The sequence below is a fragment of the Cicer arietinum genome, chromosome 8, assembly GCF_000331145.2.
Source record: "Cicer arietinum cultivar CDC Frontier isolate Library 1 chromosome 8, Cicar.CDCFrontier_v2.0, whole genome shotgun sequence".
NCBI lineage: Eukaryota > Viridiplantae > Streptophyta > Magnoliopsida > Fabales > Fabaceae > Cicer > Cicer arietinum.
Window position 1 is genome coordinate 24,887,854 of NC_021167.2, and position 25,871 is coordinate 24,913,724.

Here is a 25,871-nt window from a genome sequence, read left to right on the forward strand (position 1 = left end):
TAGTTAAATTCAATGAAAGCGCATGTGTTTTACAGCGCTTGTGAAAAAGCGCTGTAATAGGTAGTTAAATTCAATGAAAGCGCATGTGTTTTACAGCGCTTGTGAAAAAAGCGCTGTAATAGGTAGTTAAATTCAATGAAAGCGCATGTGTTTTACAGCGCTTGTGAAAAAAGCGCTGTAACTGATTCGCGAAAGCGCTTCCTTTTACAGCGCTTTTTTGACAAGCGCTGTAAAATCCTTATAACGTGATGCGCAAACGTTATATGACCTACTACAGCGCTTGTTTTACAGCGCTTTACATAAAAAGCGCTGTAATAGGTTCCGTTATTTTTAAAATATAATTACAACAGCGCTTGTGTTTAGAAAGCGCTGTAAAATGGGCGCTGTTAAATGTCATTTTTGGCGTAGTGTATATATATATATATTTCTTTGAAAGTATAATCCTTGTATAAAGACTCTAAATATTTATTAATCAAATTTGGTTGTCTCTAATTAAAGCATCTGTCTCACATAGTTGAAAATGTCATAAAATTATAAAGTCTCTCATTTGTAGTAAATTAATTGCATATTAAAGAAAGGTCGTTGTTGGAAATCAAATTAAGAAATAATAAATTTTCAAATAAAAAAGATGAAAGTTTGGAAATATCGAGAGCTCAAAGACAATTTGTTGATAAAAAACATTTAAGAAATCACAAAAGAATATAGCAATATTGAAGATAGTTGTAGAAAATTGGGTTGTAAATATTTATAAGGAAAATTTATATGAACAAGGAAGCTCACAAGGCCAGAGGTTTAGTAGAAGAAGGAAAACAAGAGTTACTTATAGGTAAATTGTTTGTTGTGTAAGTATATAGATTAGATCTTATTCAAGAGAAGGAAGGATAATAGCAACTAGTTTTTCTAAACTACACAATGACTATGTAGCGTTACCCTAATTAATCTATCATGCATCACATTATTTCCTAAGTGTGTGAATCGATTAATGCATGAGTAATTGCTTGCACCTAGTGAATATTTTAAGTTATTAGTTTAATTGAAGGTTTATACTAAATTTAGGGAAGTTGATTTAATGATAAGTCAAAGTGAGAATAGTTGAAGTCAATATAGCCGAGTCTTTCACAACTACAAAAGGGTCTACTTAGTCTTTCATATGTCAAGAAAGATTCAAACTCCGAAAAGCGAATAATCTAACTTCAATTAAATGTCCATTTTTCTCTCTTAAATTAATTAATTTGTTTATTTGAAAAAAGAAAGGATATGCAGACCAACTATTTTTTAAGAAGCCTTTTTAGGAGATATAAATATTACATAGCACAACGGAAAAAGTTGCATAACAAGAGAATGCTAGACAAAGCAGTTGCAAACCACTATCTCGCACTCAATTACATCAGTTTAGTCGAGTAATGACAATTAGACACAATTTCAATCAGACATAGTCACTTTTGATAAGATCTAGACTCTTATATCTTTGTCTATAAGTACTACTAGTACATATCATTCTCAATACTATCATGTGTAAGACCGACAAGATAGAGAGTGATTGTGATATGATCCTCTTTATCATGAATAACTTAATGTAACCACTTGAAGAAAAATGAATCTTTGCTTGAGAGTTACTAGTCAAATTCTCAACTAAGTTTCATGTTCGAAAACAATATCTTTATGTTAATCGATGCGTGTTTATGTGCAAGTCAGGTTTCAAATTCGAATTATTGATTAGTCTTAAGGTGACTTCACTACTTCTGTCAAAATTGATTGGTTTATATTCACCCGACAGAGTCCATAATGTCTCTCAAATACGAAATCAAATTTGTCAATGTAATTAGTTACTAATGTGTCACTAAATCAAAATGTGTAAAAAAAAAATTATACGAAACAAAAATTATCTTTATTTTGATGAAAATTGTTATATGAATTGGTTCAATCCCAATCTAGTTCCTTATAGTGACCCGACACAATATCATAATCCAATACAATTAACTAGAGTTTATGAGCGCAACGACCAGACATAACTGAAACAACTTATCCCACCAAATCTATTAGCATTGATTTTCACTCAATGCCCATGTCTCCTCCGTGTTGGGACCCGCTCCTATATAAACAATACTTCCAATATCAATATATTTTTCTCTTTTTCTAATACCTCTTACTCTCTTCAATTAATCACTTACTTGAACGTTAGAGTATTTGTTCTTACCACTCGATTCGAAGAGTTGTTCGACTTTAATAAGCTCACTATCCTTCAAGGTGATAAATTTTTTGAAATTCATAAGGTTGCTGCACCTGACTTTCAAAGTGACAGTTGGAGGAGGTGTGGTAATAATAGTAGAGGTCGAAACCATAAAGTGACAATAACATTATTTTCTACGTGTTGAATGATGAGTGATAGATACCGGAACCCAATACACGCCATTTTGTACCACTCAAATTTTACCGTTACGCATCATTCATGTTTAGTACACTCTACCGACACCGAATCTTATATATATAAATATTTCATATATTACACTTTGTAATTGAACATTGAAAAATTCCTTTAATGAAAACGTTTTTCATAAAAATAAAAAACATTTAAAAAAATTATATTGATTACAATGTAAGTTTAAATATGTATTTAGTCTAGGCAAATATATAATTTTTTAATTTTAATTTTTGTAATTTTTTTTAATTTAATTCTTATAAAATTAAAGACTATAGATTTTGGTCTATTATGTCAAATCAACGTTAAAAGAATGAAGAGTTTTTTAAAACTCATAAATCATTTTTATTCATATTTTTTTATAAAGAAATATAAATTATTAAATAATTAATAAATATATTTATTAATTAATAATATAAATATTTTAATTTTTAATATATTATAAAAAATGATGTGTTAATGTGTATCTGTAATTCCACGTGTCATGACAGTTTATATCAAAAACTAAAATTAATTTTCTTTAATTTTACAGAGACTAAATAAAAAAATTATTATTTAAATTTAAATTATATTCTAAGATATATATTATTAAATAAGATAAAAGCATGTTATATTTATTTATATTTGAGATAAAAAAATATGATTTTTTTTTAATATTTGAGTTTGGAGGAAGTACTCCCTCCCATTAGAACATTTGTTTAGAAAAGTATATCTTTTATAAGATTTAAAAAAATATCTTTTATAAGTACTTATTCAATAGAGTTAAATAATTATTTCAAAATAAAATTTATATAAAGTACATACATTAAATTTTAATTATAACTAAAACTATTAAATATTTGTTAGTATTAAACAATGGAAAGAAGTACTCTCTTAACTAAATTACGATATTTAATTAAGATAATGAGTATAGTATTAATTTTTTAATAATAATATAAGATGAGTTACTTTTAATTCTAATTAAGACAGAAAGAAATATAGTACTTTCTATTAAATAATTATGATAATGCATAATAAAATTATTTTCTAAACATTTTTTTAGTAAATTTTATTGGAATAATAAAAAAATTAAATTTATCTTTGGTGTAAAAATATAAAAAATTTAACACACTTTTCTTGGAATAAATCGAGTAGGACCACATGTGCACATTTCTCATGTGTTTTAATGACTGTGCTCTTCTAGATTGTTCAAACTCAAAATATATAATTAGGTTGAAAGAGACATGTGTTATCTTCTTTTACTTTGAAAATAATTTAAACTTGTGTTATCTCATTAACCAATCTTTTAATCATATTTTTAAAATACGCACATTGTAAATAATTAAACTTATAAAAAATAATATACTTTTTAAAATAGTAATTTCAGGAGATAATCACATTAGTTTTTGAAAAATTAAATCAATAATATAAAGTATATTAAAATTAAAAAATATTATTAAATATAATAAAACAGATTGTAACCTACAAGTTTAATGTAGGGACGACAAAATAATTTGCACCCGCAGATATCCATCAAAACACGTTTGATTTGGGCGGAAAAAAATCGATTTAATTGGATGCAGATGCAGATTTTCTTAGGAATTAAATTTTGGGGGCGGGAGATCACTTCGCACTCGCAACCGAACTTGTCCTGCAAGTAACATTAATATAATAATTTTTGAATTTTCTATGCATATTAAATATACTTAATATTTTTTAAAATATTATAAATTATAATCTTATTTATATAAAAAAATAAATATTTACTTTATTATTATCTAATAATAATTATTTTATTATATTAATTATAATAAATATAATCTTTAAATTTATAATTTTATATATAGAAATGAATACATGTGTGGGCGAAGAAACCCAAACTCCATTGTGGATGAGATGTGACTTAAATTTCATACCCGCTATGAAATGGGTACGAATGTGAATTTTCTCAATTAATCGAGTGTGGGGGTGGAGGAGGCAAAATCTGCCCCTAACCTACCCTGTTGCCATGCCTAATTTAATGATTTGTTCTAGAAAAAAATTTAATGTTTTCTTTTTCATTTTGAGGATACATTTGTATTTTTTTAGAAGTATATTTGACTTTTATGTCTTATTTTTTTAATATAAAATTATAACATTGTTTTTTTATATAGAAATATATTTTTATTTACACATTTTTTTATATAGATTTTCGGAAAACAGATAACAAATGAATATAAAGTGTCAACTTATTTATATTTAATAAGAAGTGTCAATTTATTATTGAGCTTAGATAATAAAAATTAAAACAGAAATTTCTATCTCTAACCACACTAAAAATGTAATATATGTATTAATTAAAATAATGAAAAGTAATTTTTTTTTGGTGGAATATAAGTAAATTATATTGAATTAATTTTAATAATATAATTTTTTTCATTTATATATGCATATAATTAAATTACACCATGCTATCATATTATTACATTTTTTCTTAATATATTTAAAAAAATATTTTTATTGTGTGTTATAATTGAATTTGAATATATGTGAAAATATTCAGTACATACAAATAAAATTCAAATAATCTTTCATACATTAATAAAATCTTTGAAAAATAATATATATATATTAATGTTCATAATATTACATATTTTTTATCTTCAATTTCTATAAAAATTATAAAGTTGAATAGACCCCCATAGTTGTATATGTAAATTTGATATGATATAGACAAAAAAAGTATTTTTTTCAAACCGTCTTAAGAATTTATACTAACCTTTAGATGTTACTTTATCTTTTTAATTAATGCTCAAAAAAGAAAAATGTCATTCTTTAAGTAGTGGTTCTCCATCTTTCTCAATCTTCATATAGATCAGTTTTCTGAGTGTTGTTGTGTTCTCTCCTATCATAAGTTTGGATCAGAAAAAACAAGTAATCCAAAATGGTGATCACATCAACTGTTACACACCCAGATGAACATAGACAAAACATAGACTGTACTTTTGCTTCTAGATATGTGCGTGAACCAGTTCCAAAGTAAGTCCTTTTTGCTTAAAATTTCACACTAAAATGTTCATGTTTGAGAGAGATCACAGAGAGTTTGAGGATTTTGGTGAAACTACAAAGGACATTTTTTTGTCAAAATTATGGTGATATACTATGATTCTTTGTACTTAGTGTATGTTTGGTTTCATAGTGAGATTCATGATTTTGCTAATGTTATACTTTTTGTATGTTTGGATTGACGAGTGAGTTTGACAGTGTAAGCTCGAAAGTGTATTTTTTTCTTTCAAAATTGTGACAGCTCAATATGTCTGTCAAATCAAATATGTGTATGCTTGGAATCACTATGAGTTTGATGATTTTGCTGAAGATCTTAAATGTAGTTTTTGCCAAAATCATGATGACGTAGTGTGATTCTTCACATGTAGAATTGTTTCTAGCTTGAAGCTTGGATCTGTAGCTTCTGAGTCCAGACGTGATTTTTACACTGAAATTTATTGTTCCATTCACTTTTACATGAATATAACCAAACATAAATCACTTCATATTCAAGTCATTTTTAACTAAAATCAATTTTAGTTACCACATAACCAAACATAAATCACTTCACATTCAAGTCATTTTTAACTAAAATCAATTTTAGTTACCACATAACCAAACATACACTAGTGCTTGTTTGGTATCACGGTGAGATTGTCAGAATCACAGTGAGCCACCGTGATTTTCAAAAGTTACAGTTGTAACTTTTAGAAAATTACAATGGCTCACCATGATTTTGAAAAACCACCGTGATACCAATCATACATTAAGTGCAAGTGAGTTTGAGTGTAACTTTTGTCAAAATCACGGTGACATACTGTGCTTCTATAAAACTCACTGTTTGTGCTTAGTTATTTGTTAGTAAGAAAAAAAAAATGGTTGGTTTCCTTTTGAAATGGTGTATAAATTTATTTGTTGTGGTGAAAATTTTGAGTTAACAGGTTCAAGATGCCAGAGAGTTCTATACCAAAGGATGCAGCATATCAAATAATAAATGATGAGTTGATGTTAGATGGTAAGCCAAGGCTTAACTTGGCTTCATTTGTGACAACTTGGATGGAGCCTGAGTGTGATAAGCTTATCATGGCTTCACTCAACAAGAACTATGTTGACATGGATGAGTACCCTGTCACTACTGAGCTTCAGGTCTGCTTAACATGACATCTTTTTGAGAAAGGTTTTAAGTTGCGGCTTACGATCGCGTTGTGATCCATGATATTGCAGAGAATCTCGTGTGGTCCTTGATGCTGTGGAGAATTATAGTCAAATAAAACTAATTGCAATCCTTGATATTGTAGAGGATCTCATGTGATTTTTGAGAATTGTAGTTGAATAAGACTAATTGAAATCCTCGATATTGCAGAGAATCTTATGTGATTCTTGGTATTGAGGAGAATTGCACTCGAATAAAACTAATTTGATCATTTGACATGGTTTCTGTTGCAGTTACAGAGACATAAAAAACTAAAACAATAATATTGCAGCCTGAATTGCTGTTGCAAACTATTTCTTTTAAAGTAATGATTTTGAGTGATTGGGTATCTTTATATGTTCATAAAGTTTTTATCTCTGAAGCTTTGTATGGTAAAAATAGATAAAATAAGTTCACTTTTTGATAATCAAGATATGAATTAAAAATTTGGAGTAGATTATTGGAATTTTTTTTTGTCAATGCATAACTATATTATTGAATATTATTGTATTGAAACTGATATATTGACTTGATTCAATTATTAAATTCTGCAGAACCGGTGTGTGAATATAATAGCACATCTATTCAATGCTCCTATTGGTGCAGAGGAAACTGCAGTAGGTGTGGGGACCGTTGGTTCATCAGAGGCAATAATGTTAGCTGGTTTAGCTTTCAAAAGAAAATGGCAGACTAAGAGAAAATTAGAAGGCAAACCATATGATAAGCCTAACATAGTTACTGGTGCTAATGTGCAGGTTTGATCTTTAATTATGATTGATGCTTTATAGTTTGAAAAAAGTTCTAGTATGTGTTAATTGCTTGGTCATATTATGAGAAATAGGTCTATGTAGTTCTGTATATTGTGTTTGTTTGTAATTAGCATCCGCAAAACTAATTGTGTTTGTTTGTAAGTAGCATCCGGAAAACTAAAGAGAAACTGATAAAGGTGAACGTGATAAAGAAGACACACAATTTGATCGTGGAGTTTGGCTATATTTATGTCTATGTCTTCGACAACAGAGTGGTTGCTGTGATTTCTATTGACCACTAATTAGGGTTACAGCTCTGGACGCTATGTATTAGGTTTTTACATTGGGTGTAACTAATCTTGATGAAATTGGATTGTAAGATGAGGGATGTCACTCTTTATAAACTTATTTCAGACCTTATCTTTATTCTACGTGGGACTTGGGTTTCTCTCAATATTCTGGTTCCTACGCCCGAGCGACTCTCCTCTTATTAGTAAATATGAATTCATACACAATAATTTTGAAAAATGGTAGTTGGCTCGACCCAAGGGTAAAGCCAAATAAACCCTTGCTTTAGGCCTTAGCCTAGCCGACTCACCCTCTTGCATGGATCACTAGTTTTATTTCGTCTCCTTCTTTTTGATACCTAACAAATATTGCACAGATGAGATTTCATCGCATGATTGTTTTTTTGGGTCTGTAGACGGAGTGTAAATAGTAAATACCACGTGAAACTCACACACAATTGTGAGGTATTGAGTTCGAATCTAGGACTTGATGTCCTGTCTAATTAATAATATCGACATTTTCCAGTTGAACTATGCTTTAGAGACATTTCATCTCATGATTTGTTCACCCTAAGGTGTCACATAGCTTTAGGCCTCACATTGCCTAGGGCCAGCCTTGTATGGCAGAATCAAAATTTTAAATGATTTGAGTGAATAATGTGTCATATTTTGGTGCCTTTTCCCTTGAGACCTCTATGTTTAATGTTGTTTAAATATGTTACACAGGTTTGTTGGGAAAAGTTTGCTAGATACTTTGAAGTTGAACTAAAGGAAGTGAAACTAAGAGAGGGATACTATGTGATGGACCCATTGAAAGCAGTTGAAATGGTAGATGAGAACACCATATGTGTTGCAGCCATTTTAGGGTCAACGCTAACCGGAGAGTTTGAGGATGTGAAGCTTCTTCACGAACTTCTTACTAAAAAGAACAAGGAGACAGGATTCGATACTCCAATTCATGTCGACGCTGCGAGTGGCGGTTTTGTTGCTCCGTTTCTCTACCCTGATCTAGAATGGGATTTTCGTTTGCCGTTGGTGAAGAGCATCAATGTTAGTGGTCACAAGTATGGTCTTGTTTATCCCGGTGTTGGTTGGGTTGTCTGGAGGAGTAAAGAGGACTTGCCGGATGATCTTGTTTTCCATATCAATTATCTTGGATCTGATCAGCCAACTTTCACATTGAATTTCTCCAAAGGTAATATTTTTATTTCACATACAATCAATGAATATCTTTGTATTTGTAGTCTACTTAGGTTAGTTATGTCTCACTATCAAAGTCTTCGGCTCAAAATGCAATTAAAGGTTTTCAATCTGAAAAACTTTTTTTGTTTTTGTTTTAACCCTTTGAATCTCAAGAGAATGAAACTCCGGTAATTTGGAGTTCAGCTGAAAGGTAAATAAAGTTTGGCCAAAGTTTATTTCAGGCAGAGTTCGAATTTGGATGATTCTACATAATTAAATTGTATGTCACGTCATTTACAACTTGTCACATCACCATTTTTGTGTTTATAAATTTTATGGAGGGACCAAAATTGGAGAATTTCAAATCAGAGTGTTATGTTTATGTCTGACTAGATAACATTAGCCTAAGTTCATACAGTGATAAATGATTGAGTTAATCAATTCAATTCTTAACTGTGAGAACTAGATACACTCATTCAAGTAATATGCATTGAGAAACCAACATGTGAGAATTTCCAAACAATAAATTACCTCCTAAATCATTGTAGTTAGTAGTTTTTTTTCTTGATGTTGCTTTGTGTTTTTTCGAACAGGATCGAGTCAAATCATTGCTCAATACTACCAATTCATACGCCTTGGCTTCGAGGTAATCATATTATCATTTTGATGTTGAATCTCAAATATAAGCATGATAAGTATGTCTTTGGTTTCTTCTACGTAGAGGCGGATCTAGTGTATGGTGAGGATGTGCAGAACTTTTGAAAAATTGCACCAATATCCCTATTTTTTTTTTTTGCATTCTGACCACCTTGAATCTTTTTTTGCACCTTAAGTCCAATACACCAAAAATTTAAAAATACTCTCATATTTTGCACCCTTGAGTCAGGGTCTTGGATCCGCCATGGCTTATAGCCGAATGAAGACAGAAACTAATTCCACATGAGAAGAGCAGATATTGTTTATATGTTTCCTTTTTTCCATTTTTCTTTTTTTGTCATATAAAATTTACTTAATAATATAGGTAAAAATGTTTCAATTATGACTCTATGATGTAGAAGTAAAATTAATACTTCACTACAATTTTGTGCAATACTTGTTTTCTTATACATTCTATTGTTTGTGAACATCAAAAGGGCTACAAAAATGTAATGGAAAATTGCTTGGAGAATACAATAGTTTTGAAGAAAGGAATTGAGAAAACAGGAAGGTTCAACATTCTCTCCAAAGATGTAGGAGTGCCACTTGTAGCCTTCACATTGAAAGACAGTAGCCATCACACCGTGTTCGAGATAGCCGACCATTTAAGAAAATATGGTTGGATAGTTCCGGCCTATACAATGCCGGCAGACGCTCAACACATCGCCGTCCTCCGAGTTGTGATTAGGGAGGATTTCAGCTGTAGCTTGGCTGAGAGACTTGTGTCTGACATAGACAAAGTTGTTAAACACTTGGACACACTTCCAAGCACTGTCTCCATTAAAAGTGCTCATGTCACAGCTAGTACTAGTGAGGATAGTGAGAAAGTTAAGAAAGATGTTAAAGAGAGTCATGATGCGATTACAAAGTATTGGAAGAAGCTTGTGGATGGAAAGACAGTTGGAACATGCTAGGCTTTCCAAATCTTTGCCTTCTGATATGACATTGTTTGTTGTGAGTTACTTTATTTTTATGTGCAAACACTTAATGTGTGTGAGGATTGTTGTTGCACTGTTACTTTATCTATGGAGAGAAATAACTAATGTAATGCATCTATGAACCATATTTATAATATATGTATGAATGAATGAAATAATACTTGTTTCCTTTGCAATGCAACATTGTACATAATTTACAGCACTGATTAGTCTTATCTTCACTAGAAATCAATTAAAGAATAAATATATTTGTATACTTCTAAATAGTTTTTATTGTTCTACTTCTTTTTAGGTTAGAATTTGATTTATGTGATAGAACCAGTTTTTTTAGGAATATCAAATTGACAAATTCTAATATAGATCACGATTCACGCTAACAACATAATACAACAAAATGTCTACAAAGTTGACAAAACTTATAAATATGACAAAATTGAAATGTCCATAATACCTATGTCTTTAGAATTGTAACGTTAAAGATGCTAAAGCCATTAGCTGAATCTTCAATGGCACGAAATCAAAGTTTGATCTAAGAATCTGAATCAAATGAACATTACAACAAAATCGAAAAGAAAAAAATAACGTTGCACTAAGATGATAGACTTACAAATGAAACATGAAGAAAACTAAATATGTAAAAATAATTTATTTTGATTAAAAGATAGAAGAAAATGATTTAGAGTGGTAATTTTGAGTCAAAAAATGACTCTAAATCACCCTTCTTTCAATAGAAGAAGAACAACGACAATAAGAGTGAATTATTTTAATGACTAAGATAATGACTTACATTATACTAACATGAACTATTATTCATAAATACATAAAAATCACAAACTATTTCTTCTGAAAAATATTATTGATCGTTATTAATATTTCCAATGATTTTTAAATATTGATTTCCAATTACTTTTGAAAATGGTCAACGGTATATCTCACCTTTCAAATTAAATTTCTGTATTTGTATTTTTTTTACGCAATATTTATATTCCTAGCTAAATTATTCTTAGAAATAATTTTTTAATCCGTGAAAAAAACGTCCGCTTAGCCGAACTGGTTCCAAAAAATTATTTTATTTCTTTCACATTCATGTACTGTATGTATGTTTGATTCTACGTTTAACCACCAAATATCGCGTCTTAAGACAAATTTACAAAACTAAAGCTTTTGTCCAAACGTAAAAATCCACCGTGATTCCATAAAAGCCACGGCATAACCAAAGTACTTAATTTCCTTTCACTGTCTATATCCAGGAATCAAACGCAGCATTAAGATTAAATCACGTCCCATCCAAAAATCACGTTTGACTTCGTGCAAACGCGTATCCGAGCACCACAGTAAGCTCAGTGATGTTCCTTCCTTCGCCTTCTTTTCATCCTTAAAACGACACCAATGTTCAAATTCACACCACCACAGTAATCTCCTCCTTCTCCTTCACCCATTTTTCAAAACCGCATCTTTTTCACCCACCACCTGTTTGTTTTTTTGTCTCTCAAAATTTTCATTCATCTTTCAATGCTTTCAATTCCAAAACACAAAATCATGTTCACGGGCAGGATTAATAGGTTAATACGCTCTCTCATAAATCATTCATTTTCATCACTCACCCATCATCATCATCATTATCACACTTATCTATTGAGAAACAAAGCCTTGCCACAAATTGAAACCACATTTAAATCATCAATGTTTTTTGTTTTTCAATACTCTAGTTATTGCCAATTACCATTATCAGATTCTCATTGTGTTCAATTGATTCAATTTCCGTTGCCAATGAACTCTTTTGCTGCATTATCCGTTCGCCATTATTGTTCAGAAACTGTTTCCATGAACCAAGATTTTGGTTGTGGTGTAAGTGATGATGTTGTGGAGGGCACTAATGGTTTTGAGAGTGATGATGTTGTGGCGGGTACTAATGGTTTTGAGAGTGATATTGATAAGGTGCATTACACTATAATGGATAACTTACTTGGTTTTAATAAGATGGAGAAAGCTCTTGAAAATTTAGGTATACCATTGTCCACTCCATTGGTTATTGGTGTGTTGCATAAGCTTCGTTACGATGAAAAGATTGCGTTTCGGTTTTTTACATGGGCTGGTCATCAAGATAATTATGTGCACGAGCCTTGTGCTTATAATGATATGATGGATATCTTGTCTAGTACTAAGTATAAAGTAAAACAGTTTCGGATTGTTTGCGATGTGTTGGATTACATGAAGAGGAACAACAAGAGTACGGTTCCGGCGGAAGTTCTGTTGAACATTTTGAGGAAATATACTGAGAAGTATTTGACTCATGTGCAGAAGTTTGCAAAGAAGAAGAGGGTAAGAGTGAAGACGCAACCGGAAATAAATGCATTCAACTTTCTGTTGGATGCTTTGTGCAAGTGTTGCTTGGTTGAGGAGGCTGAAGGGTTATATAAGAGAATGAGAAAAATGATCAATCCTAATGGGGATACATATAATATTTTGGTTTTCGGTTGGTGCAGGGTTAGAAACCCGACTAGGGGGATGAAACTGTTGGAAGAAATGATTGAATTGGGTCATAAGCCTGACAACTTCACGTACAACACTGCTCTCGATACTTACTGCAAAGCAGGCATGATAACAGACGCGGTAGAGCTTTTCGAGTTCATGAGGACGAAAGGTTCAATCATATCTTCTCCCACTGCCAAGAGTTACTCAATTATAATCGTTGCTCTTGTCCAGAACAATAGAATGGAGGAATGTCTGAAACTTATGGGGCATATGATTAGCAGCGGTTGTCTTCCCGATGTCACGACATACAAGGATATAATTGAAGGTATGTGTTTGTGTGGAAAGATAGACGAAGCTTACAAGTTCTTGGACGAGATGGGAAACAAAGGTTATCGACCTGATATCGTTACTTATAATTGTTTCCTCAAAGTCCTATGTGATAGTAAGAAGTCCGAGGAGGCCATTAAACTATACGGAAGAATGATTGAAATGAGCTGTACTCCTAGTGTTCAGACTTACAATATGCTGATTTTGATGTTTTTTAAGATGGACGATCCTGATGGTGCATTTGAAACTTGGCAAGAAATGGAGAAGAGGGGTTGCAGACCAGACACTGATACATACTGTGTCATGATTGAGGGACTATTTAACTGCAACAAAGCAGAAGATGCTTGTATTCTTTTGGAAGAAGTGATTAACAAGGAAATAAAATTGCCGTATAGAAAGTTCGATTCTTTGTTGATGCAACTTTCAGGGATTGGTGATCTCCAGGCCATTCATAAGCTCTCAGATCATATGAGGAAATTCTATAATAATCCGATGGCAAGACGTTATGCTTTAAGCCAGAAGCGTAAGAGCATGAGTTTGAGAGGGAAGTCATAGTAAGAAATCTTTTTATTGAGTTTGTGTTACCTTTCACAAAAATTTGGAAGAGGAACAATTAGGAGGGTTCTTCCCATGTTTGGTTCGATGAATATTTTTTGAAAGCGTGGCAGGTTATAGAATTTATCGTTTCAGATGCTGCTTTCAAGTTGTCCTTGCACTACATATTTGAATACTTCATGATAACAACAAGTTGCATCTTTGGATATGCTCCATTGGTCATGCTCTCTACTGAGAACATTTTTGCATGAAAGTTTTTGTAAGTCTTTGGATCTTCTTATATATTCTCGTTTTTTGTTCTTCAAGAGAAATTTTTGATGGCTGTTACGACATTTTGATTTAGAGATGTTGGTTTGTTAACACGGCATAAAGACAAAATGTCGGTTAGTTAAGACAGCATAAAGTTGGAAAGATTCGCGCATGTATTATGTTATCGCGAGTGGGAGAAGAGGTTGTGAACTTGTGCATGATGGAAAAATTTGTTATCTGGTCACGAATCTGTTAGTTACTTGCTCTGTAAGATATTGCGGTTTATGAGATTTTAGCTGGCATCTTAAGGATTATAGTATGATTTGATTATATGGAATATCTTACTATATCACAATTATAATGAAAGGACCATCACTTCAATAATGATCACCATGACCAGGAAAATATTTCAATTGGATACATTTAGTTCACCATTGTTAAGCTGTGAGAAAATTGAAGTCACTGTACTATATTGCCACATTTGCACAATTATTTTCGAAGCACTACAAGTATGCGAAGAAGATAATGATTTGGTTTTTGATTAGCTTTTAGAGTATGAAAGCTTCTCAACTAAGAAAGTATTTGGCCTAGCATTTCTTGAGCTTCTATTATCCTTCAAAAGAGAGGTTGAGCCTAAGACTTTTAGGAAAGCTCTTGGGTTGGAAATTGGAAATATACGTTTATAATTGATCATTGATCACTTATAAAATAAATGGTTGTATAAGTTATTTTTATAATAAAACATAAGATAAAGTTAAACCGTTTTTGAAATCTATTTTGAAGTGATTATAAAAATAAGTTAAAAACATTTTGAAGTGATTATAAAAATAAGCTAAAAACATTTATGGACATATCATAAGTTGTTTTGTTAAGCCCTTCCAAACAGTATCACCAGTGTTTATACCAATAGAGTTCTTTTGGAATTTTCATTGTTTTCATATATGCATTCAATTGCTCTATTCAATAATTTATTATCACTTTACTACTCACCAAATTCAACACCCTCTTAGTTTTACGTGTGATTTGTTAACACGTGGTTGAATTTATCATGTCAAAGATCACTTATAGTCGTTATGAACGAACACTAACACATATTTTTTTAATAAATTAATTGGGTTAAAGATTGTAGATCTCGTATATTATTGACCATTTGTTGTATGTGGAAGATAAATAAATGATATAGAAAATATGTTTTAAATCATATTTTGGATTTAATTTACATACAATAGTTTTTATACCATTTTAATAAAAATAATAGTTTTTATAGCCTCAAAGAATTATAATTGTTAGATTTTTAAAAATATTTGGACTTTAATTATTACCACTTTAGAAGATATAAATGAATGGTTACGGTAAATTAATAGTGTAAAACATTTACATTAACTATGTATAAAATTAAACTCTTATGTTTATTTCAACATTGGATTTAAAAGACATAAACAGGTAATGTAAAATTAAACTCTTATGTTTATTTCAACATTGGATTTAAAATTCATTTTTTTTTTTACATCATTTCACTTTTATAATGATATTTTAAAATCAATCGTATAACATAAAAAATTGTGATTTCTCATTAAAAAATAGTATAAACTGTTTATATTTTTGAGTATGTCCATTAAAATCTTAATTTTTTTAATTGATGATTAATGATTAATTAAACTAGTTTGATACTTTTATTTTTTCAGAAAAATAAATTTCATTTATACTAAAATAAAAATAGTATAATCAAAATTAATAGTTAAAAAACAAATAACAATACACATAAAAACTGTAAAAGCCATAAAAAAATAACTAAACTAAAACTTTAATCCTAACAATTAAATTAATGTCTTCCATCAGCCAATAACAAAAGCCAATAACAAAGAATAATGTGAAATTCACAATCTTCAATATCATCAATTTTCATAAAGAATTATTTGTCGTGTCGCTTGTATTGATTATAGGTAGTTCCTTCTCCGACAAATCCAACAAAGTGTTAATAAGTCATTTTAAGATTGAGAAAATATTGAATTTAATAATAATATCTGAAAACCCCTTACTCAAAATATAATATCGACAAAATCAGTCATTTATATGTGATCACCGTACCTAATTGAAAAAATAAAATACACCATACCATAATGACGAAAAACTCATTATCATATTCAATTCATAAAATAACAGATAAAATATAAAAAAATTAATTCATTATAAAAATTATTTATTTAAATAAAAGGGAAAATAAAACAACTCACTAGAAGAAAAAATGACATAACCCACACGCTAATGTCTAAGGTTGTTTTTAGTTTGACATACTTCATTAGTCAACGTAGATGCTCTTATTTTTCCCTTTTCAAATCAAACGTAGAATCCATAATTGAAATATTTTAGTTGAATTAACTTTATAATATTTCCATAATAACGATGGAGTGAAACGGGCTTATCGGTGAGTTGTATAAGATGGGCTTTATCGCACCCGTTTCCATCATTTTCCCGCCGTTTCCTCCAAATAGAAGACTTTCCCTTAATTTTCCCGCTGTTTCCTTCAAATCAGTTCACCACTGAGACTCAAACGCAGAGAGAGAGAGAGAGAGAGAGATGAATGCTATAACGAAGAAAAAAGTTCAGAAGAAGTGCAAAATCAGAGGCTACAATATCAAACCCGAAGCTCTCGACGAAATCCTCTCCTTCGTTTCTCGCTTTGAACGCTCCGAAGAAGACGAAGCCATCGATCTCGTCCTCGATCAACTAGAACACGAATCTCGTAATCTCACTCTCTATTACCTTTTTCTTACATTTTCGATTCAATTTCATGATTCCGAAACAATTTTGTTATTGTGAAATTGCAGTGAAATCTGCAATAATCGACGTAGAGCCAGTGCAACGAGTGGTGAACTTGCTATTGGAAGCCGACGCGGCGGAGGAAACTTTTGATACATTCGCTTCTTCTTCTTCTTCCGCCATTGGTGTTATTGACGTGTTCCTTGTTCCCAAGTATAAATACGACGCTATTAGAAGGATATTCTACCAGTAGGTTTTATCGTTCCGCGTTTGTTTTTTTCTTTTGATTTGTTTTTTTGGTGATGAATGTTATTTCAATTGATGTTTGAATGTTGTTGAATTTTGAATCCTACTTGATTTTAAACGTTAGGGCAAGTAAAGTAAATAAATTGACGAGTTTTTTGGAAATTGACATTTATTTAGGGCAGATTTTACTTATGCAAGGAAGTCACGGTAAAATGTTTACCATGAAAATAAATAGAAATATTAGTGTTTTGTTCTTCACTGTTCATATAATTTTCAATGTGGAGTTCAATGATTTGTAGTATTTGTTATTGTTAGAATAGCATCTGGGTCTTAAAAGATTATGGAAAACGAAATTGCAAAGCAGGAACACATGATGTTTGTTATTGAAGTTTAGCCAATGATGCCTGTGTCTTCAACTATAGAGAAATCTCAGTTCCTTTGTATTAGAATGGATGAATTAGGGTACACAGAGTACACGATGTATTTAAATACTAAGGTTCAGATTTCAACAATACCCTTGAACCAACATTGTCTATGAGCTCCGCCCATTTTCCATTGTCCATGAGCCATACTCAACAGTAAAATTCTCAAGTCTTAATACCAATAGATTTGGTGGTTGTAAGATTTATTGTGATTTTGAATTTTTATCATATTCTGAATGAGAGGAAGCTCAATGAGCATTGAAAGTTTCAAAGTAACCCCAAATGGAGCTGTGTTATGTATCATGTTACCTTGTTTATAGATAAGTTAAAATACTAAAGCAGGATAGGTTAATAACATTTTACATTTTGTGTTGAGAAATATGACATTAGTTAAGCTATTTGTTGGAAATTTTGTTGGCTATTCATACTTGGATTGGTTTATGATATGGCGCCAATTTATGACCATGTTTATGTTTTATGTGTTTTCATTCCAGGCACACAGGAAGCTTACCTATTCATGGGGATGCACCAGCAAAAACTGCTCTGTACAGAGATATGTTTCTGTTGTTGTCCCAGAGGATTTCTCGTCACCAGGATTTTTCGAGGCCAGCTTTTGAGTCCGAACTTTCACAATTCCGGAGTTGTGAGGTACTGCTGGATTCTCCAACTGACTATGAACTTACAATAATGTTGCCAAATTGTTTTTGACGAGGATTAATATGTTATTTTATGCTATGTTGTCTTTGTCAGATATCTCCTATTCAATCACTGGTTGGGCAAAAAGGTAGAAGATGGGTAATGGGAGTAATATCTCAGCTGGAGGATGGACATTTTTATTTGGAAGACCTTACTGCTTCTGTTGAAATCAATTTATCTGATGCTATATCCTTTTGTGCTTTGAAAAAAGTTATTTTATTTTATCACAACTCCATAATCTTGTTAAAGGTTTTATGTAGTTCTTGTTGGGTATAGAACAATAATAAACTAGTGTTACAAGTTTACAATAATCCTCGTTTCAGCCAAATAAATATGCCCCTTTAAATGTCATTATAATGACCTCTTTTAGCATTTTTTGCATCTTGTTTTCCTATTCAGTTGTGTTTGGCTGGGTATCTCCAAATTAAATGTATAGTTCATGCCTTGTTAGTTTGATAATCTAATTGATTGAAGGATTTTGTACAAAGTTCTTAGAATACATTATCATCCTGACTTTTCATAATTTGTATTAATGTGTATGCTATAATTCATATAACAGCTCAAGTTTCTTGTAAGCATGAAAATATGGTCATTGGTTTCTTTGACTAGCAATACAATATAACTACAGGACTCTTCATAGAGAACACCATAGTTGTGGCTGAAGGCGAGATGCTTGTAGAGGGTATTTTTAAGGTTCTTGTTAATGTTTCCTTCCTGACATCTGCTCCATCTTCTCTTTATTTTGTAAAACCAATATATCCAATATTTAATTTGTATGCTTTTATTCATAAACTCAAGTTTTTTTTAGATGAAGTTTACTGCAGTCGCAAGGTTTATGATTTCTAGTTTTCATAAAAAAAAATCATGACTTCTATTTTGCATATTATATTCAGAAGGTCAGTTTATTCATAATAAGATCACTAAAGATTTAGTCACAACTTTTATGACTGTGTTTAACTTTGGTTGGCAACATCTCTTGCTGATCCTACAACAAACGTGCATGCCCTTAAAAAAGAAAACTGAACTCAAATACTAAAGCCGAGTTATGCCTTTTGCAGACCCAAGATGTTGAAGTTTATTATTGTCCCTGAGATGTTATATACCTTTTTCTGTGAGATACGTGTAGAGTGATGCTACTTGCACAAGAGAACAAGATGTTGCATGAGTCTAAATGGATAAGTAGTCTTGCTTGGGTTTTCAGAAGAAAAGGAACCACTTGCTTAGTAGTGGGCATGTTTTGTGTGAAAATCATTTCGTGTATATATCTGTTCTTGAAAGAAGTCAGGCTTAGAGGGATAATCCCAGTAAAAAAGATAAATATGTTTGAGATAAGAAAGCATTGGTTTGTTGACTTCACTTAATGATTATGGGTTTAAAACTTCATAATTATAAATAGAGAAATGGAATTTCAAATGTCGTTTCTATTTGGCACACTTCAACATGTGAATAATTTGTGCATTTTTTTCTGCAGATTTTAACATGTGGGTTTCCACCATTAGAAGATAGAGATAAATCACTTCAAGTGGTTGCAGGGCAAGACTTTTTCGGTGGTGGTACTTTTACAAAAGAGGAAACGGTATTCTTATTACTCTCCTCAAATTTACTATTTAATAGTTGCATGTATTTTTATTGGTTTGTACTCCGTGAAAATGATTTTTCCTTTACCTATGCCATTAGATCAGACTGGCAGAGATGGAGAAAAGAGCAGTCAATGACATGTTTGTCATACTATCTGAAATTTGGCTAGACAAGGAAGAGGTAATTTGCAATGTCAATTTGTTGTTTTCCTTCCTTCCCTTCCTTGTTACCTTGTTACAAAAGTGTATCTTGATATAATTTTGATGCTGTTTCTCCGTAGAGAAGGCTTTGGGAAAGCTAGAGATTGTTCTTGATGGTTTTGAGAGTGTAGAAGTGGTTCCTTCCTTATTTGTTTTCATGGGAAACTTCTGTTCTAAACCATGTAACCTTGCAAATTCCGATTATTCGAGCCTAAGGTGAGTTCCACTTGTGCTGTCATACTATTCATTCATAAACAATATGAAATATGAAACTAGGAAAGCACTGCTCCAACACCGAATCACATAATGTTATGTGTCATTAGTTATAATTTGTTCAAACAAACATTTCGTTATTTATTGCATAAGAAGGATAGCTTATTGTTTTGCGAGGATGATAATTATTAGAGACTTTGATATGCAGGTTGCAGTTTGGCAAGCTAGGGCAAATTATTGCTGCCCGTCCACGGCTAAAAGAGAACAGCCGATTTCTTTTTATTCCAGGTCCTGATGATGCAGGTATTTGATTAATTGATAATTAATTCCTGACGCTTCCCACTTTCATCCACTTGTGTGATATATCACTTTCAGTCTATTTTCAGGTCCTTCAACAGCTCTTCCTAGGTGTGCTCTACCTAAATATTTAACTGAGGAGCTTCAAAAGTATATTCCCGAAGCCATATTTTCAAGCAATCCCTGCAGGTTAACGTTAGTTTTAAATAGGATTGCATGAGACATCTTCATCGTTTATATGCTTGTTTTTATTTGTTATGGAATGTTCTTACAAAATCTTACCTGTTGGCTACAGGGTAAAATTCTATACCCAAGAAGTTGTATTTTTCCGCCAGGATCTGCTGTATAGAATGCGTCGTTCTTGTTTAATGCCGCCTTCTGTGACAGAAACTGCAGATCCTTTTCAGCATGTAATTCACCTCAAACCTGTGTTTTCTCTGCTTTAATAACTTTTATGTTTTGGTTTTAGGAAAACACAAATTTATGGGTTTTGTGTTTAAATTGCAGTTTGTTGCCACCATAACCCATCAGAGTCATCTCTGTCCACTCCCTCTAACTGTACAACCCATCATATGGAATTATGACCATTGCCTTCATTTGTATCCAACTCCGCACACGGTACTGTTAATAGTTTGAATTGTTTTGTTTTCCTTTTTGTATATAACCTAGCAGTTTCTTTTATCTTCACTTTTATCTATTCTTTTTGGTATTTCACATTTCAATATCTTGAAACAATTTGGGCCAACCGTTCAAGATGTGATGACAGTAATATGATCTTGTAAATATTACTTGTTATTCTTTATGACTCAGCATGGAAAGAATGTTCTGATGCTGATTCTGCTGTTGTAATTGCAGATAGTTTTAGGAGACAGAAGTCCGCAGAAGGCTTTCAAGTACACAGGAATCACTTGTTTTAATACCGGATCTTTCTCCGAGGATAGCACATTTGTTGCATACCGCCCTTGCTCTCAGGAAGTTGAATTGTCATCCTTGTGAACATTTTTTTGGGTTGTCATCTCCTAATTATCAGCATGTCAGACATGCCGGTGTCACCATAAGCAATGAATGGAGCGAAAAATCTTGTATTGCCGCCTTTTCCTCCAGGGAGGGTTGAAGTCATAGCTACTCTTGTTTTATGTAACTTAATGACCTTGTCAAGCTGTGAAAATTGTTAGTACAATAGGAAGGTTCTAGTCTAGTTGAGGCAGTTTTTTTCTTTTAATTTGGATAATATTTGTAAGTTCATATGTGTAAGTTCATATTACAGAAAATGTGTTTTTGAATAGTGCTTAAATACAATTATTATTGGAATATCGACCAAGGCTTTTCTGATAATAGCAAACTTACATTCATCAATTTTCATAACCCCCATAAACCACAATTAGATTTCAAAATCATACTTACCAGCCTGCATTTTTTTTTTATTTGCAGTTTGTAAGTTATGCCTATTTCAATATCAGTGGTAGTACAAAGGTTCAGCATAATTACTGCTCCGAAAATTTATGATTGAGATTATTATAAAATATGTAAACCGGCTGCCTAAAAAGAATGTAAACAGGTGATGAACAACAATTTGAAATTATACCTGTCGTAAAAAACATTTTGAAATTATAGCATCTTGCACTAATCTTAAAATCTCCAATCCCAAATGGCTTTCGCAGCTTACATGATGGCATTATCCCTTATTTCGATCAGATAAAAGTCATAGTCCAAAAAAGCAACACAGTAACATCCCAAAAGAGATGTTGGATTTTGGCCCCTCACTAGTTTTTTAGCAGTTGTACTGTCAGTTATTAATATCATTTTTTTTTAAACTTATACTCTTATAATCTATAAAAATATTTTACAATTGAATTGATTAAGTTAACCAGTTAGCCCTTATAGTTTCATGAAATATTTAGTAAAATGAAATATTCAGTTACTGTCAGATGATACTGATTTGGTCTCAAAAACTTAATTCAATAAGAAATAATAAAAAGCAACTTTTAAAATTTAAGAAAATTCATTCAAAAATCAAAATTATGTTTGGCAAACACTCAGCCAAACACAGCTACATATTTATGATATTTATATTAAATGTAATGGGGCTACAAATTATTGTGACCTTCCCCTAGTCATGATTTTAGCAATTTTCCTCCAGAATAAGTCATGATAGGTTACAGGAGTGCAGAGATTACATCACAAAATGCACATAGATGTACTCACGCACACAAACAGAACCCTAGCTGGATAGTAACAAAGCTACATTTCATTAGTCATGACATGACTGAGAAGCACCGGAGAACCTTTGGCAGAAGTAAAATCAGTCGGCTTGCTATCTGCCTATCAGTAATCTGCAGCAATCTGATCAAGACCTTGAAACTTATACTTAACCACCATCTACCCAACAATGAATTTCTGGAGGCCAAAACCAGCATAGCTGCATGCAATGACAGAAAGGGTTGGCGTAGCCACAGGCTGAAAGCAAACACTTCATATCTCCAGCAACGCAAAGCACATGTCAAAGCGGTTAGAGGAAAAACGGGTTCAAACTTTATTGATTACTTTGCAGTATGGTTCAGCTCACAGAACTGACTCGTCTTCAATTTACAAATGGCACCCCAGACACAACTTGTTGGGCATATTCAACATATTCTATTCCGAAAAACTGTCTTAAAAAGTATTCCTCATAAGGTATTCGGCTAGCAAAAAATTTCCAGACAACAACTGCAAATCCAATAGTTGATATGGGATTGCAGAGCATTATTTGAGTGCTAACAGACCAAATGAAGAAACCACAATATCCTGGATGGCGAATAAATCTATATATACCATGAGTAACCAGTCGGTGACGTTCATCAGGACGAACCCTAATCATATGAGTAAACGATTGCCCTGCTGTTACAATTGCCATCTTTCTTATAACTTCACCAATCACAACCAAAAACAACCCTGAATCACTGATCACCCAATGTTCCTTTAGCTCAGGAAATAAAGAAACCTCAATAAAATATTCTAGCAATGAAAATATCATTGCCAAAATATATTGTTTGCTAATCAAAAGGGAATTCAGAGTTACATTCGCTCTCCCATGAATGAAGGTGGCTAGAAAATATTCAGAACCGTGAAAGAAGATTACTGCAAGGAACATTTGAGATACCTGCCTGTAAGCAGTATAGCTAAGGATTTCTGTCATTTTCGGCAAATAAAGAAAGTAACCCTCTATTGTTTTATGCCACAGAAAGAATTGGTTGATTAAACTATCTGAGGTATAAGCCAGACCTGAAAAAGATGCAAAATTAGTAGTTTAGTACTGCAAATTGTGGTGTCAAATATAAAAATGCTTCAAGTGCAACTTGTGCAAAATATAGATTAGGAGTGGATCAAAACAAAGGATCCTGTTTGTGCTAAGGAAATCGAGTAAACAGTCATTTTAGTATCTAAGGGATTGTTTACTTTGTGAAAATATTTCCTATTTTCATTTTCTAAACTGTGTTAATTTTACTTGTTAATATAAGGAGGTAAAAGACATTTGAAGTGAAAATTGTTTACATTTCTAGCAGTGTTGTTAAATGGCGGTCATGGTACCGCCATTCTGCCACGGCGTAGTGGATTTTTGAACAACCGCCATAGGCAATTTGTGAAGGAATGTCTGCTATTGCAGCGCCATAGACCGCAATGGCGTGTTTATATGGTGGACTTTTGGCCATCCATCATCGACAACATCGATTTCTAGAAACAATGAAAATGTCAAAAAAATTGTCTTAGGTATTTTCGAAAATGAATCTTCATTAACTACCATTTCATCTTCTCTTCATGATAATGAGATCTAAATATGCAAATAGCTATAGTTCCTTAATATATCGAAATTATAAAAACATTCCAAATGTTTCTTTTGTTAGCAATTGATTTTATTTTATGGACCAAATTGATTAAGGGATAACACAATCTACAAAACATGCATTTAGGTATATTTTTGTAATAATTTTGATGCATTCAAAGACTAATTTGACAACACATTACAATTTTAAGAAACAAAATAGCTGTTTACTATAAGAAAATCATTAGTTTTAACATATGCCGCAATGCAATAATAAAATACAAGTTCAGAATAACGATATTTAATATATGATGGAGGATGCTTCAAATTTAATGTTTCAATCAATTTCTACGAAATACTATAAAACATAGCACGGTTCGACTCGGTCAAAACATTTGATCAATGGTTGAACCGGATGAATCTATGTTATCAATCGAGATGGAATTCTATGGTGGAAATGGCGCTGGAATCGGATCCTTGCGTGCGCTATAGGAACGAGAAAGGAAAATCCATAAAGAAATAGAAAAAAGAGAAACCTGACGGACTTTCTAAATGTTACCGGCGGCCGATGATAAACTCCGGCAGCGTTTTCCGGCCAGTTTTTGCTATTTCCGGCAAGTTTAGTTCAAAGTGATCCCAATTTTTTGATTTAGGGTTTTTAATTGTTAAAATGAGTTTATTTTTGTTTTCAGTGATGGGCTTCTTCAAAAGGAATTGAGTTGGGCTTGGATTACAATATTTGTTATATACTCTTTTAAAAAAAGTGATTTTTGTAGTCTAATGTAGTAGTGAAAATCACTTTTAAAAAATAATTATAAAAATAATTTTTTTAATAACAAACAAACACAAACTTTCATTGTTTTAAATATATTTTTTACGCAGATCTGTTTATATTTTAGATAATCATAAATTGTACTCCAACAATTTAAAAAATAACTCTCTAATTTTAAGATTTTTGGATTTATGTGACTGTTATGACAATTATCCACCCAACAAATACTTGCATATTTATAATTATTGTTTTTAATTTAAATTAAAATATGTATAGTGTACTATGATTTTTTTGACAAAAATATAACGTACTATGATGTTCTCTACTACTTTGGATAAAATACATTTTTTTTCTTCGTTATTTTATATTTTTTTAGTTGAGGAGCTCATAAAAGTTTAAAAATATTTTGAATCTTACAATTGGAGGCTTGAGACTTTGAGCACATAATATCAGGAAATAGATTTAGAGAAATATACTTACTTTATCCTTAATACATACTTTTGGTTTTTTTAGGTTACAAAGGAAAAATATTTTTAAGTGTATTTTTTAATTTCCTAAAACAACGTCAGTTTTGAAATAAAAATAAAAAACTTAGACCAAAGGTCTAAGGCAAAAAGAGTATTTTCAAACAAAAATGCAATTTTTGTTATCATAACGTATATTTTTTAAATTATGATTTAGACGAGTAAAGTTGTTTTTGAAATTTTTTCGACAATGATGTGATAGATAAAAGATATATTCTTTCTCAACCTTCTATATTTGATATTATAATTAACTTGTTCGTAAGAATCTTTGTAGATATTTTATCTCATTTAA

General features: G+C 31.5%; 4 protein-coding genes across 6 annotated transcripts; 3 read left to right on the forward strand and 1 right to left on the reverse strand.

Annotated features, from left to right (window-relative positions):
* The first annotated feature begins 5,188 nt into the window (after window positions 1–5,188).
* On the forward strand, window positions 5,189–10,642 carry LOC101507582 (glutamate decarboxylase-like). The gene is made up of 6 exons (XM_004515188.3): window positions 5,189–5,416; window positions 6,364–6,568; window positions 7,169–7,369; window positions 8,377–8,845; window positions 9,426–9,478; window positions 9,966–10,642. The coding sequence occupies exons 1-6, from the start codon at window positions 5,322–5,324 to the stop codon at window positions 10,440–10,442; spliced, it is 1,500 nt and encodes a 499-aa protein (XP_004515245.1). The 5' UTR covers window positions 5,189–5,321; the 3' UTR covers window positions 10,443–10,642.
* An 857-nt stretch (window positions 10,643–11,499) lies between these two features.
* Window positions 11,500–14,456, forward strand: LOC101507270 (pentatricopeptide repeat-containing protein At1g73400, mitochondrial). Its single transcript, XM_004515187.4, has one exon. The coding sequence runs from the start codon at window positions 11,979–11,981 to the stop codon at window positions 13,821–13,823; it is 1,845 nt and encodes a 614-aa protein (XP_004515244.1). The 5' UTR covers window positions 11,500–11,978; the 3' UTR covers window positions 13,824–14,456.
* Window positions 14,457–16,457: 2,001 nt separating this feature from the next.
* Window positions 16,458–21,797, forward strand: LOC101506947 (DNA polymerase epsilon subunit B). The gene is made up of 13 exons (XM_004515186.3): window positions 16,458–16,815; window positions 16,901–17,081; window positions 17,995–18,148; window positions 18,251–18,382; window positions 18,812–18,889; window positions 19,668–19,772; window positions 19,874–19,954; window positions 20,060–20,190; window positions 20,396–20,490; window positions 20,574–20,673; window positions 20,780–20,894; window positions 20,992–21,102; window positions 21,340–21,797. The coding sequence occupies exons 1-13, from the start codon at window positions 16,650–16,652 to the stop codon at window positions 21,478–21,480; spliced, it is 1,590 nt and encodes a 529-aa protein (XP_004515243.1). The 5' UTR covers window positions 16,458–16,649; the 3' UTR covers window positions 21,481–21,797.
* A 692-nt stretch (window positions 21,798–22,489) lies between these two features.
* LOC101506180 (protein-S-isoprenylcysteine O-methyltransferase A-like) lies at window positions 22,490–24,984 on the reverse strand. Of its 3 annotated transcripts, XM_073364510.1 has the most exons (3): window positions 24,820–24,964; window positions 24,016–24,195; window positions 22,490–23,745 (listed from the first exon to the last, which is right to left on the reverse strand). In XM_073364510.1, exon 3 carries the CDS (start codon window positions 23,657–23,659, stop codon window positions 23,066–23,068), a length of 594 nt encoding a protein of 197 aa, XP_073220611.1. In that variant the 5' UTR covers window positions 23,660–23,745; window positions 24,016–24,195; window positions 24,820–24,964; the 3' UTR covers window positions 22,490–23,065. The 3 variants fall into 3 exon arrangements, with proteins under 3 accessions (XP_073220611.1, XP_004515240.1, XP_004515242.1); XM_004515183.4 differs by lacking the exon at window positions 24,016–24,195 and having other exon boundaries at window positions 24,829–24,984; XM_004515185.4 differs by lacking the exon at window positions 24,016–24,195 and having other exon boundaries at window positions 24,820–24,970.
* Window positions 24,985–25,871: the final 887 nt, after the last annotated feature.